At 40.4% G+C, this 15,359-nt stretch overlaps 1 protein-coding gene across 17 annotated transcripts in view; it reads left to right on the forward strand.

The window, feature by feature from the left end:
• The window catches only part of Nsmce2 (NSE2 SUMO ligase component of SMC5/6 complex), a 231,150-nt gene that overhangs the window by 93,926 nt on the left and 121,865 nt on the right, over positions 1 to 15,359 (forward strand). For 7 of the 17 annotated variants that reach the window (XM_087556477.1, XM_087556479.1, XM_087556476.1 and 4 more), the window contains one exon: positions 15,256 to 15,333. The exons of 9 other annotated variants lie outside the window; for them this stretch is intronic. In XM_087556477.1, coding sequence (XP_087412603.1) covers positions 15,256 to 15,333 — 78 coding nt within the window. Of the gene's footprint in view, positions 1 to 1,425; positions 4,197 to 15,255; positions 15,334 to 15,359 lie in introns of those variants that run through there. One more of the 17 variants, XM_087556491.1, reaches the window with a different exon arrangement.

The following is a 15,359-nucleotide window of genomic DNA, read 5'->3' on the forward strand; positions in this document are numbered from 1 at the left end:
TCTCTCTCTCTCTCTCTCGAGCAGCACTAGAGTTATAGTATCAAGCAGACAGTGCAGAGTTGATGTTTCCTACCCTCAAGCACGAGTTCCCCTGTTTTTAAGGAGAACTCTGACAGGGCATATAGTTACAGTAGATGAGCCGCTGCTACTAACGTTCATTTCCCCTAGGGCTTATTCTGCTGTGCATTTTGGTGTGTGTGGTGAATTATATGTGATCTAAAACTCACACTTTAACATTGTTAAGCATGCAGTTTGCTGGCATTTAGTATATTCACACTGTGCAGTTGTCACCACCACAAGGCTGGGATGTTTTCAGTATCTCAAACAGAAATCATCCCCTGCTCATCGGTTTCCACTGTAGTGTTTCCTGTCTGGATATATCTGACTAGTCCGTCTATGTATACGAGGGCATGCTCCACACTGGCTTGCCCGTGTGTACCCCACCTATACCACAAGTTCATGCATTTCCAAGAGTAGGTAGTGTTCCAGTTTTCATACCGCATGCTATTCAAGCATTCATCTAGTGGTCTTTGAGTTTCTACTTTTCAGTTATCACGTGAATCAGTCAGTTATATCATAACTATCGGGCTATATCTGTCTGTTTGAGTTCATTCTTCAGTTCTTCTGTGTATGTGTCCAGAACTAGAATTGTTGAGTAAAGTAGCTTTGACAATTGCATGCTGTATAGTATCATAAAGAATGTTTCCACTCTCTTTAAAGCTCACACTTTACCTGTTTCTCTTTGTCTCACATACTCCTCTGCTTAACTTTGAGTATATTCTTTTTGTAGATATCTAACCATTCCTCTAACCCAAAACTTTCAGGTAGAGTTGAGTCAGTCCAGTGACCAAGTGAGTCAGAAGGTCATTATTTTATAAATTACTGCTGGTCCCCAGGGCCTTGAGAGTTTGAAAGTTACATACACAGTTAATATATAGGTAACTACACATTTAGAAAGTTTGGGTTTCAAGTAAAGTTTTTTGCAGGCTTAAAGTGTGATGCATTCCTTTTCATCCACATAGTTCTTTTAAGTACCTGTTGCTATATGCCAAGGCCTAGCCTAGATACTTCACATAGGACTTAAAGAATCCATTCAAGTGAGTTTTAGGAGTTTCTACCTTTTCTATCACTAAAGTACTTTTGATGGCTGTTCCTTCGAGTCATGATTTCAAAAGATCCTACTTACTACCCCTGCAAAAAGCTTCTTCCAAATACTGAACCGCCGTGAATAATTAACGTCCTGCTTGTCTAAAGAGGAATATTTTGGAACAGTGAGGCTGCTTGTGTGACTGTTGCTGTGTCCAGTCTTGTCATCACAGCTGTGCCAGACCCTTTGGCTGGTCTACACACATGCTTTACGTGGTTGCAGTTTCTCTGTCCTCTTCCGTGTGTGACCCAGTCTTTTCTACTTCATTGCCTTTGCAGTAGTGGCCATCTGCGTGTCCAGAACACTGCACTAGAAAGGAAGATAAGAACACTCGTCCTGCTTCTTGGGAATTGTGACCTTTAGAGCATGTGGTCTGCATGCTTTTTCTGTTGCTCACCGTAAATTAATTGTATTTTGTTGATTTGTCTGTATATATGCTGTATATCATATCAGTGTTTACTTTGGTAATGAAACCTAACCTTTTCTCTTTCCTAGATAAAAGTTCATTATAAAAAGTTACATGATTTTGTGTATATTCTAAGGTGTGTGCAGCATACTTTAGATACCTCTGCTGGGAAAGTTAACAGTATTTTTGCTGAGTAAAATCTTAACCACTATGTATGACTATAGCGTGATGTCGAGAGATGGTGCTAGAAATTCCAGCTTTGAGTAGATTTAGTTAGGGAATGCTCTAGCATCTGTTCCTCCGTCTTCCCAATTCATCTGCTACCCAAGCACAAAAGTCCTATGTGTTTGGAATCAAAATGGCATATTCTGAAAGTAGGAATTTTTAAAGAATCACTCGGTAGCTTTTTAATTGTACAAGATGAAAAGTCCTAGAGAACTGTTTTTATACTAGTGTAATTGTATTTAATACTAATCGTGTAAGCTTTCTGATACTATAACGCAATGCCTGACAGTCAACTTTTGATAAGTTTATTTCGGTTCTTGGTTTCGGAGGCCTCAGTCTGTGGTCACTTGACACTACTGCTTTGGGTCAATGGTAATACAGTGTTCTATGACTGAAACCTGTAGAAGGGGAGGCCTCTTTGCGTCATGACAGTCACGGGCAAAGAGGAAGATGGAATGGGCTTAGATCCCCTTAAGGGTGCTCTCATTGCTCCAGAAGACTTAGCTTCCTTCCACTAGGTCCACATTCTGAACGTTGTGCCTCACTGCAGCACCACATGGAAGGCAGGCTTTTGTGTTACTGGCCTTGAGGGACCCTCAGAACTGAAACTGTAGCACTGATGGGTTGTGTGCTTGTGAAGGTTAAGTTGGATTGCTGGTGGCTCTCCTGTGCCCAGCCTGCTGCCCTGTCTAGTGTAGTGAGTAACCTTTCTTTCTGCTGCAAAAACAATAAGGGGGTCAAGATAATAAATTTTATGTTACGTGTAATTTTTTTCTTCTAACATAGACAGTCAGATCTTACTCTTTGCCTGTAACTAATTTATTTTAAAACCTGAGTACCAGCCACATAACCAGTCACTGTCTGATCCTATGTAAAGATTCCACGTGATATCTGTCCTTCTAATTTCCTAATGTTTTGCTAAGTCCTTTAAGCACTTTAGTCTGTTACACCTCCACTACCAGAGAAGTGTGATTTTGACTTGGAACACAAACCCAGTAAAGCCTATGACAGCAGTCTACTAGAGCTCCTTCAGGGGCGTAGACTTGAAGAGAACCCTTTAATGATGTGTTGTCTTCCGTGTTGCTGTTTGGGATCCAGGAAGGCAGGTAGACAGCAGACAGAAGAATAGCCTGAATTGCATTTGGTATTTCATGTTCCAGTGCCTGGATGTAAATGAGAGACAAGCATTTCAATTTCGATGATCTGGCTGGGCTCCTAGGCTGAATGGCTGCGCATATACCATAAACACTGTGCAGAAGCAACCATGGAAACACTTGTTTTCTTGTTGAGCTAAATTTACTCTGGGTTGAATATTAACACAGCTCCTGGCAGGACTTTAAAAGCAAAAATAGCTTAAGCGTGATTCATTCTGAGTCACTGCTGGTGCTCCTGCGCTGCCTAGAGCTTGACATTGAACAAGTTGGCAGCCTGCATTGCTACATTTTTTCTAGGAACTCTGAACACATTTCATTCTTGTGAATTTGCTTGTGCAATGATATTAAATAGAGTAATATGTTTACTTTGTTTCTAAGTCAAATGAATTTGAGAGTGGTGAAACTAAAGTATTTTTCTTGGGCTTTCTGGAAAAACAAGCTTCTCAGAATTCTGTGGTTACTTTAAGAGATTATTTTATAGGAGATGAATAAAATATGAAAATTTTAGTTTAGATACTGGGGCTTCTGGAAGTTTTGCTAAACAGCCTGGTAGACTAGTAAGCAGGATTCACTAATCTGTCATTACCCGACAAGGTGATTTTGCCATTCACAAAGCTCCTTCCTTTCCTTTCTTAGCGTGGGCGGCAAGCGGTACTGCAGCCTGGTGTTTAGCTTAGGAAGTGCTTTCCTTATTTGAGATTATATAATGGGAAGTTCATGGGTTTTGAAAGGCAGAGCAGACCCACCCAGGGGATCTCTGTCGGCCTTACCCAAGTGGCTGCTAAACCATGAGCAGCCTTAGGCTGACTGTGGGAAACCTAGGCTGGATCAGCTGTCTGATCATAATCAGCCAGGGCTGAGTCTAGAACTCTGTATGAGAATGGTTTTCCCTTGATGTTGCAATTTCTATTTTAACATGTTTTTGTTTAGCTTCTGGAGTTGCCCAACAGTGTAATTTCAATTGGGGTTTAGTTTCAGCTCTTCGATTTTTTTTTTCAATTTAAAGACACTATTATTTTGTCTTAGAATTTCCATTACTTTTTATATAAAAAAAGGGGGGGGGTTTCCTGTGACAGTCTTAAAACCAAAAGGAGCCTAGCCTAACTTTTGATAGTATTTTGAAATTATTTTACCATAAAATTGTACATTAGAAGATGCAACTCTGGTAGAGAATTTCAACATAGTTGCATAAATTGTGTTTCATATTACAACTTGTTCTCTGCTTGACTTCACTGAAATTAATAAAAGAACCCTTTCAGAAGGATCTGGTGAGTTAGTTTTTTTTTTTTTTTTAAGAACTTACTCATAGTGTATCCTGTGTTGCTAAGTTTTCAAAGTCAGCCATCTCAACCACACCCAAAACCCTTTCAGAGGCTTGAAATCTTTTTATTCAGATTTCTTCCCAGTAAAGACTGGGGATTTATATGAGTTCCAGGAGATGTGTGAGGACTGCATGAGAGGTGCTGCTTAGATTCAGCTGCTCCTGAGTCCGGGATGTAATACACAGCACCTTATTTGCAGTCAGCTTCTGACTCCAGGAATATCCCTGAGGTGTTTTGTCCCAAAAGGATACCATCCGTGCCTTGTAGCTAGAGAAGGGAATATGGGTTTTACCATAGCATTCTCCTGCCCCATGGTTGTATACATATTCTGCTGATAGCTGTGCTTTGGAGGCATGTGAATTTTTGGCCCGTCTTTAAAGTGAGTGCAGCAGGGTTTAGGTAAGTAAGCCTTTTCAGACTGTAAACTGAAAGGGTTAGCTTAGTTGAGTGTCAGTATAAACCAGTAGTACTGTGACTGCAGATCAGGTATATCCCTATCTCTCTCCCAACTGTTACCTTTATTTGGTCTGTGCCGTTTCATTTTTCTGCTTCTGTTCATTTATGTAACAGTCATGTATTGAACTCTTTATGCCAAAAATTAGGACAGTTTTAAAAGTCAGTGCATTAACTTAGAAGGCAGTCAAGCAAATTACTAAACTATCTACATGTTTTAAAGGCCAGTGACAACCATGTCATAATTTTGTTCTAGTAACTATTTTTCAGTGTTTCTAATTTTCAAAAAAAATATGCAAACATATTGTAACTTTTTGGATAGGATTTTAGATTCTACAATGTGGAATGACTAAGTCAATCTAATTGACATGCTTAGCACTTTATCTACTTTCCAATGGCGACAACATCCAAAATCTACTTATAAGTCTTGAATTATGCTTCATCCCATTCCATCATCACTCAACCTATTCCACTCTTTGACAAGCTTCTCCTCCCTCCATGCACGCACTTTGTAAATTGTAGGCCTGACTACCAGGAAGTCAGCTCCTTTAGACTTTATACAGAAGTGAATCTGTGCTCTCTCATCTCTCCGTACTGAGCTAAACGCCCTCCAGGCTTATCCATGCTGCTGCACATGACAGGCCTTCCTCTTCTTGACTGGATAGTATTTCAGTGTCTCTCTCTCTCTCCCTCTCCCTGTGTGTGTGTGTGTGTGTGTGTGTGTGTGTGTGTGTGTGTGTGTGTGTGTGTGTTCATCTATTGGAAGATACTTATGCAGCATTGCAGATGATGTTGTACTGGACCTGGGAGAACAGTTGACCCTGATTTTTATTCCTTTGGCTGTTTATACATAGAGACGAGATTACTGGATCCTATATAGTAATTCTATCTTTGGGCCTGTTTTATTCTTTTAGGAAGCTCCATCCTGTCTTCTGTAATGACTGTGCTAATTCTCACTCCTATGAACAGTGTGCAAGAGTATTCTTTGACCCACATGCTCACGAATATGGGCTACTTTGTGCCTTTGATAATGGCTGCTCTAAGTGGAGCAAGGTGATCTCTTGTGATTTGCCTTTGCATTTCTGTCGTGCTGTTTTTATGTTTCTTCTCATTCCAGTGTCTTATGGTTTGAGTCCTTTGTCTATTTGTTATTGAAGGTAAAAGCCTTCCTTATAAATGCTTCAGTTGGTGAAGTGTATTTGCAACATTTTTTCTGTGTGTTCTGTTTTACCTACATGCATGTTTGCGTGCTACTTGAATGCTGATATACACACAGTTCAGAAGAGGGCTTCCCCAGGAGAGTTGGATTCTCTGGAACTGGAGTTACAGACGGTTGTGAGCTGCCATGTAGATTCAAGAAAACAAACGTGGACCCTCTGGAAGAAGAGCTTGAGCTTTTAACCACTGAGTCATTCGTTCAGGCCCATATTTACATAGTTAATGCTAAAATGGAATGACTAAGGACACACAGACTTCACTCTTACCCTGGCCCTTACTGACTACTACCCCAACCCCATTTCTCAACAGATAAGAATTAATTAATATTTAAATTACTTTAAAAATAATTATTAACATATATTATGGTGCAACTTAATGAGTTTCCTTATTCCATTTCTAGGCACAGGGCATAGCCATTTACCTTTCTTAACCCAGTCCCTTCTATTGTCTAGGCCTCCTCTAGCACCCTTCTTTCTTAGTTTTCCTTGTAAGTCTCTTTTCCTTCTGCAACTCTGGTGATCACTGTACATCATTCAAAATTGACTTCCTGGTTTTCATAAATGAGTCATAGGTAGTATTTGTCTTTTTATGTCCTGTTTCATTCAACCTAAAGATCTACCCATATCGTGCAAACGATAGGATTTTATTTGGTCTAGGGTTAAACACTATTCCACTGTTGTTTCCTGGTACTAAGAATTGAACCCAGGGCTTCATCCATGCACTGTAATACTCTCCACTGAGCTATGCCCTCAGCCTCCCTTTTAAAATTTCATTTTTTCATTTCATTCACTCACTCACTTACTCACTCACTCATAGACAGAGGTGTCTCTGTACATAATTCCTGACTGTCCTAGAATTAACTATGGATATAGATCAGGCTGGCCTTGTACTCACAGAATTCTGCCTGCCTCTGCCTCCTGGGTGCTGGGATTAAAGGCAAGTAAAACTGAGTGGCTCTATCCAGAGAGGTAAATAGTATGGCTTACCTCACAGGCAGCATGTCTTTAGTAGGCTGTATCTGTTGATCCTGTGGTGAGTCTGAGAATTTATTGTTCTTACATTTTTTTCCCTCCAAGTGTGAAATCAGGTTTTATTACATATTGGGCTTTTTCACTTGAAGAGGCTTAGGGGCCAGTTTCAGGAAGCAAATTAGCCAAATGAATGGTTTGCTTCCCTGGACAGCAATGGTCCTCTGTCCACTGTTGCATTATTTTAAGTTCTCTAGGAACTTCTTTCCATCCTGTGTCTCTCACCTCCAACCCAGCCGTTCTTCTGGTAGTCAGCGCCGCTACACTACTGACCAGCTATTGAGAGGCTGCCGTTTAACCTGGCTCGCTGTTAGCTGTCAGGATTCTTGAGAGCTGCAGAAGAGGTGGAGAGAAAGTCAGCTCTGAGAAGAAGGCAGGGCATCCCTAGGGCAGCCTACCCCATCAACGGGTTACTGGGTCGCCTTTCAGTTTGTTTGTTTTATTTAGCAAGGGATTCACTTTTCATTTCGCAGTTTGATTTCCAAGAAAAATTTTACATAGTAGCAAATTAAACTTATTTGCTGAGCAAAACTGTCTGCAAAGACATTATATTTTCTATATCAGGGAGTGTAGTGTGGCTTTTGACAGTTGCAGACAAATCGTAGTGTTTTATGGAGTGTAAAAATAACATACTTTACTTGAAGGTATTTCCAGATCATTACTGGTTTTTTATTTTTCCAAGAAATAATTTCCAAAATATGAGTTTTGATAGACTTTTCACTAGCTGCTATATCCTGTGGTTTTAGTGTTGCCTCTATATAGTATGCCCAAGTGTACTTGGGCTCCGTTCAATTTTTTATGCCTACAAAAAATGAGTGTAATTTTCTCCAAAAATATAACTAATTTAGAATCCAGATTTTTGTCCTGGTTTTTTCTTGGCGTGTTAAGTTGACCTGCTGGAAACTGAGATAATGCACTCTGGAAACAACATGTTCCTGCCCAAAGGCCTCGTGTGAGGAGAGCTCAGATTTTGTGGTCCAGTTGTTCTGTGGATTCATTTTCAAACATACCCAGTCCTAGAGCCTTAACAGAAGAGGAAGGTCAGTGCCTGGGCTTGCCTTCCCATGGTCAGCGTGTAACTTAGGTAGGAGCACAGTGGCAGAACATGAGGCAGGTGTGTCGCAGCTGCTCTGCTGCACTGTGCCTCCCTGCCCCAGATAGATGCCCAGGTCAGCTGAGATCCCAGTACGGGAGCTGAGAAGCCAGACTGGGCTTTGTAGATCACCCCTGCTTCCTAGTGAGGTCTTAAGCAAGGAATGTGTTCATCTAGAGGCTTGGGAGTAAATTTTTAAAATGAAGAAGGTGGGGACAAGACTGGGAGAGAAATGGAGAAGCAGAGATAGGGAGTGAATTTGGAAGAGTACTGGGCAGGAAGACAAGAATCTCTTCCTCCTTGTCAGCCTGACTGTTCTCTCTTCACTGCTCTCAGGCCTGCTCTCTCTTCCTCATCTCTGTTCCCTCATTAGCCCTATCCTCGCCATCTATCAATGCTTCCTTCAATGACCCCACTCCATTTTAAGAGGACTGTACCAGAGAGTGCCACAGACAGCCATGTTCTGTAGAGGCTGGAATAACTGAGGATACATCCTCCAACAGCTAACCGGGCTTTTAAGTTCCCTTCAAGTTAGAGTGAACTCCTCTGATTTAGCAGATCCATCCTTAAATGGGTGAGGGTAGGTATTAGTCTACAGATCTGCGTCACAGACAGGAAATAGAATCCAGATATGTGAGAAAGGACCTGCCATCTCCTGCCAGTGTGGTAGAGAGGCTTTGTTTTGCTTAGCTTTGCTTTGCTACATTGGTGTTTTGAGATGGGATTTTCATATCCATCCTAGGCTGCCCTTAACCCACAACAGTTCTCTGCTTCCACATAGTGCTGAGATTACTGGTATATACCATGTCCCACCATGCCTGCTTCTGGTAGACATCTGATAAAAGGGTATTTGTGTTTGCTTCCTCAGACAACAGGGAGGAGAGTGTGGACATGCTCCAATCTGTGGGCATGGAACCTGTCACTCAGAGAGGTAGTCACAGTCATACAACAGGTGGGAGAGGTGCTGAGCAGCTCACCCAGTCCAGAGCTGCAGGTTACCAACAAAAGTCTGTTCACACCACTTTGTACTTAGAGCCGGGACCACTTGTGTTAGTGCCCTTGTCAGCCCTGCAGCTTTAGCTCTGCGCTTCGACATTTCACTGTGTCAGCACAGATGCACTAAGACTGAAAGAGTCTAGAAGCCTTTGCTACCCACCCTTGATGTTGTCAAGTCCAGTTGAACTTTAATCAAATCTTTTTTTGAATTACTTTTGTGGCTATTGATGTCTATTATAAAAAATTAGGTCAAGAAAAGAAGGCAAAAAGATGCCTACAATCTCCCTGTTTGAAAATAGCAATGTTACTTCTTCTGTATTTCCTTAGTCTGTTTCTAGGAAGTATGTATTTGGAAAGTTGGTATCAGCATATATGCATAGTAGGTCAACAGATCTGGGTCAACAGCAAAATTTTGAGGCTTTGAAATAGAAGATTAAGCATTGAACAAAATCATGACATAAACTGGTGGTTGATTACAAATTATAACATCTTAGAGATTCAGATGTAGTTCATTGGAGGCTCTGGACTCCATAGCACAGAAAAAATTACAACATCTAATCTTGCATTTAATATGTACTATCCTGGCCATTTACTTTTCAAAGTATTGTTTTATAGAATCTTTGAGAGGATGGATGTATAGAACTGTTCCATAGAATAAGTCTGTTGTCTTGGAGTAGAGGCATGAATCATAGGCTATGTAGGAAAAGATATTCACTATGCTCTATAGGCAGTCACAAGTGATCTGATCCTGAGATCCCAAGCCATATGCTAAAGATTTGCAGGGGAATGATAGCCAACTTCGCCCATTTGCTGTCACATGGTTTGACCAGCACAGAACAGAACAGTGTATTTCAGGAACAGTTATTAACATATATGAGACTTCAGTGCTGGTAAGCTGTCAGAGGCCAGCTGCTTATTCACAGCCTGTCCTCACCGCCGAGATTAGAAACCATGTTTGTTCCCTTTGTGTTGCTGCACGACTCCCATCATGTTCCTCATTGCATGTTTGCACCCTGAGTCAAAGCCCACTCACAGCTAATCAGTGCAAGAAGCTGTGGCCAGCATTTTGTTAAAGAAAAAAAAAAAAAACAAAAAACAAGCTGCAGTCTAGGCAAAACCAGTGCAGTGTTGTGCATCAGAGTGTGATCTCATAAAACTTGAGTTTTGCTTCTCTGTAGCGTAGATCTCATGATAGAATTTCCAACTGTGGCTGTTTCCTCTGCAAGGCTGTGCACTGTTGATAAAAGGAGCCACATTTTTCCTCTATTTCTAACACCTAGGACTGACCTTCTAGCATAAAGAAGATGTTGAATAAATGCCAGAGAAATAAATGAATGTACTGAACTGTGTTGTTTCTTTTTTAAAAATCAGAGTGTTATCCCCAAATCTCAGTTTGATTGTGAAGATCGTTTGAGTTAATGGTTCTGAAAGTGCTGTGTATAAGCATAGCACATGGAGGGACTATCGTCTGCTGTAAAGTTCATTATTGTTGTCAAGCAAGTAAGCATCACAAATCCTGACAGCTCGATGTTTTGATTGCACATTTAGGTCAATACTATTAATAACCCCGTGATGTTCCTTATTAGGTACAAAATTAAGCATGTGCCCACTTTTACTATGGAGGATTTCAGACACACAACCAAGGCACAGTAGCGTGTGTCCTTTGTCTCCAGTGTCAGCAGTTCACAATTCATAGACAGGTCTTCGTCGTCTGCACCTCTCACACCTATTTTTGCTACAGAGCAGAGATGTGTACTATGTGTAGTAATACTCTTAACGTTCTTTAAAGAAAGTAGTCGTGGGCTGGTGAAATGGCTCATCAGGGAGAGGCACATACAGTCGAGCCGGACAGCCTCGGTTTTGATCCCCAGAACCCATCAGATGGAATGAAAGAACTGACTCCTACAAGTTGTCCTCTGATGTCTTCAGATGCACTGTGGTGCCTGTGCACGATGGAACCCTCATCCACCCCTGCTCTCCACCACCATTCCACACATACAAATAAGTGCAATATAACTCAGAGTTCATTGATAGTTTAGACCGGGAAACTAGTGATGAATAAATAAGTCATTCTCTTATCAGAACTAGCAGATACACGAGATTCTTGCATGAGGTGACCAGCTGCATTGCAAAAAGATAGTGACTTTCCAGAATTAGTTATAACTAATTGCCAGCCCTGTGATCTTCTAGAAGAATATGGCCTTACAGAAAAGTACAGAGCCTGCAGTGTGGAGGGTCACCTCCATGTCATAGTTCTTAAACTTTTTGATGTCTGGAATTCTTTACCATTTAATGGCCTCTGCCTGTAGTTCCTGAGAAGTTACATATTCTATGCAAACTACTCCTTAGCATTCCTGTTATATCCTGTTACTCCCTTGTATTCATCTTTAGTTTCCTTTAACTGGTTATAAAACTCTTAATTTAGTAGGAATCGCATTTTATGTTCTGACTGTTAAGTCCTCTTCATCACGTTCTTAATACAAATTAGAGTTAGCGTGAACCAGATGGGCTTCTTCAGTATTGATTGATTGGTTGGTTGGTTGGTTGGTTGGTTGGTTGGTTGGTTGGTTGGTTGGTTGGTTGATTGATTGTGGTACTAGGGATGCTTTGAGAATGCTTTGGTTGCTAAGCAACCAGTTTATGTAGCTTTTCAGGTACCATTTCTGTTTCCTTCCTAATGTCTGCTCCTTGTCTCCTCTCATTTCAACTCTGCTAGTTACACAGTTGCACAGTCTTACTTTGACTCAAAAGCTTGCTCCAATACTTTCTATTTTCTCGTCCTTTTTTTCTTGTGTGTGTGTGGGGGGGTATTTCCCCTTTGAGATATGTTGTTAACTTGTTTTTTCCTAGCTATAGAAATAATACACTGTGAGGAGTGGTGTTTCAAGTCTCACTATATAACGTAGGCAGTCCTGAAACTCACTGTGTAGACCAGACTTGCTTCAAACTCAGAGAACCTCCTGCCTCAGCCTCCCAAGTGCTGGGATTAAAGATGTGTGCTATTGTACCTGCCAATATACATATTTAACAAGATGTGTAAACATAGAATATTTCAAAGTGGAATTTCCCAAATCCAGTTCATAAACGTAGCGACTGCTATGTGTTCTCCTAGTCATTTTCTGTGTCTGAACAGGAATATGCACAGGCATGTCTGCATGTAAACCCGTTTATGTACATGGTAGGAAAGGGATGAGTGGATGAGTGCATAGGCACTAGTATTGCATATGTGCACATCATTTCACAGCATACTCTTTCCTGTATACATTTATTATCTTTATTATTATAATAACATAAATAGTTCAATATAAAAGAACTTACCAAAAATATGGGTAGAATGTGAGCTATTTCATGTGTTATATGTGTTTATGTGTTAAATTTATGTTTCTATAAGTAGGGTGTATAGTTTATAGTCTTCTCTCATCACTTGACAATGTGTTGGAAATTTATATCAAAGAATTTAAGTTTATCTTTTTATTACCTCAGACTTCTTCATGTTTTCTATGTATGTGCAGAGAAGACAATTGAAACTCTTCCAGGAAAGGACTAATTGGACTCGCATTCTCCCTGTTTTCTGTGTCTTTATTGTCTAGTCACTATTTGTACTGTGGAAAGTTAAACTGCTGACCTCTCATAACTCCTTAGGAGCTATAATCACATGCATAAGAATCTCCATTATTCCATAAATCTGGCACAATGGAGGAAGTTCAAAGAAGTAACAGAGCAGAGTTCTTTCCTGGAGATTCCACATATAGAGTATTTGAACCACCATATTACTGAAAGCACTGAAATTATTGAATGTATGTTTATGAAAACATCCTCAACAAGTAAGCACTCTCACCCCTTCCTTCTTCCTGTTATCCCCAGCTCGAAGTCCTCTCTACCCAGGAAGACAGGACCCCCATGCAAAGATGTCTTGCTATTTAAAGTCAAATCACATTCCCACTCTTATTTTGGGAAAATAAGAATCTTTTCTAAAAGAGAGAACACACAGAGGAATAAAGCCACTTTCACCCTAAGGACATGCAGGCAGATGTTGACTTTCTGTGCCGGGGGAAGATAAGACCACACAGAAAGCCAGCAAAGGATTACCATAAAACTCAGGTCAGGCATTTAGGGCATTAGAAGCAAGGAATCTCTGAGTGCTAGAATTTTCTATTTATTGACCTGATAATAGCTATATAAATAATCCTTTTTTAAACAAAATAAATATTTCTGTATGCTTTTCTGTATATACTTATTATCTAATAATTAACAGTAATTCTATATAAAAAGAGTTACCAAAAATATGGATATAATGTAACCTATTTCATGTGTTTTATATAAATGATAAATTTATGTTTCTGTAAGTAGGGCATGTAGTATATGAATAATGTACATTTATATAAGTATATAAATTATGTTTATATTTACATAAAAAGATGTTTATGCTACAGGTACATAGAAAAATACCTAGAACTAATGACCTTTACTAGTGGAAGCCATTCTCGAAACTATACAGGAGAAAGAGAAACTATTTGTATTATGCTTTAAATAATCATGGATGTTTACTACTGTTTAGAATCTAGTTCTTAAAAAACTAGATCTTCTAGCTCTGCCCCACATAGAAAGTATCCCCTCCCCCACCATGTGGCACAGTACTCTTTTTCTTCTTCTTTCTTTGTTTTAAATAACTCTGTCTTCTTAGTTAGACTCTAGGCCCTTCAGAGGACCGAGACTGTGGCATGTCTCTGTGTTTCTTGTACCTTTTAATTCCTAGTTCACGGTAGGAGAACTGTAAAAACCAGTGGGATAATAATGAATAAGTGAGTGAACCCGAAGAGGAACAAAGACACACACAAGCATTCTCTTACAACACTTTGAGACGTTTCATTGCCTTGGCACAGCAGCTGTAATAAACTGACACAGTAAATACTGTTTGTTTTGGATTTAACCAGCACTTTGTGGAACTGTAGGCAATGCAGAGTCCACTATGTGGTTAACTCTCTTCCTCCCAGAATATAGCAAGCTGAAAGTACGCACTGGAGATGATTGAACTGAGAAGTGGATATCTAATAGATTGCAGGGAGATGATAGGGTCTGGGCTTCGTTGGTTGTTTTTTGCTGATGCTCGTATATGTGGTGCAGGCATTCTGCCATGCAGCCATATCATCAGCTGTACAACTGAGTGATCATAGGAGACATTGTGTCACTGTGAGTGGCGAAATTTGACTATACACTAACTAAAGATGCTAACATCTGAAACACACACATGTATGCTCAGTCTCATATATATAGAGAGTGTTCATCAGAAGAGTGCTTACTATCTCCAGACTGAGAACAAAGAAAGACTATTGATTGAGGAGTGCTTAACAGCGTGGCCAGACCATCAGCTCCTGTCAGCTTGAGGGAAGCATTCAGTTGCCTGGGCCGTCACAGAGCCCTGTTTCTCAGAGCCTTGTGCCATGCATGCACCATAATTCCTCATAATTCATTGCATTTGCTTTGCTATTGCATACCAAGCCTTGCTCTGGTTATTTGCCTTCTCAGGAAGATAGCTCCCCACAGCTGGTACAGATGTGCCTGATTCTCCTATTGTTCACTATAAATTAATAAAGTCACCTTCTTTATTCTCCTGATGCATCAGTGTCTTTGTGAATTTTATTAGAGTAACTCTGCATTCCTGGGTCCAGTCAGTAATATGGGAAGCAAAATCTTCAAGGCTCTTTGAGGCAAACATTTCCTTGTAGGAATCCTCTGATACAGCCTGCTAGATGTCCTGTCACCATTGTCATTAGCCATGATTCCCTTCCATCCCACACTTTATCAGAATAATTCTTCCCAAACACAACATGGTAAGAACTTCTAAATTTTGGTGTGGTGACAACCATTTGTAATCCCAGCACATGGGATCAACACTTGCTGGTCCCAGGCAAGAAGATCAGCCTGGGAAAGTTAACAAGACTCTTTCAAAGTGGCAGTAACATAAAATAGGGTATCCAGTTGAGTTATTACTAGGTCGTTGTCTTGGTGGCAGCAGCTCTTCTGGGTGAGTATTTGCTCAGTTTTGCAAACTCCACACCTTGTGCGTGGATCATCCATTGTGCATGCCACCTCATGAAGACCTTCGGTGATTATTCCAGTCCTCATGTCAACATTTCACTGGCTCTCATTTCGTTGTCAACACTGACCCTGGTCTTATGGTCAAGTCACTTCCTAACCTCGTCTCTCTTGCAGTAGTGAAACCCAGAGAAGATGGAAGACACAATGAATTCGACCCGAATAAGGATTCCAGTAGAACAGGCAATGAACGAGGTTATAGATTTTTTCTTTTACTCTCA

The sequence above is a fragment of the Rattus norvegicus genome, chromosome 7 (assembly GCF_021556685.1).
Source record: "Rattus norvegicus strain SHRSP/BbbUtx chromosome 7, alternate assembly SHRSP_T2T, whole genome shotgun sequence".
In the NCBI taxonomy this organism is placed as follows: domain Eukaryota; kingdom Metazoa; phylum Chordata; class Mammalia; order Rodentia; family Muridae; genus Rattus; species Rattus norvegicus.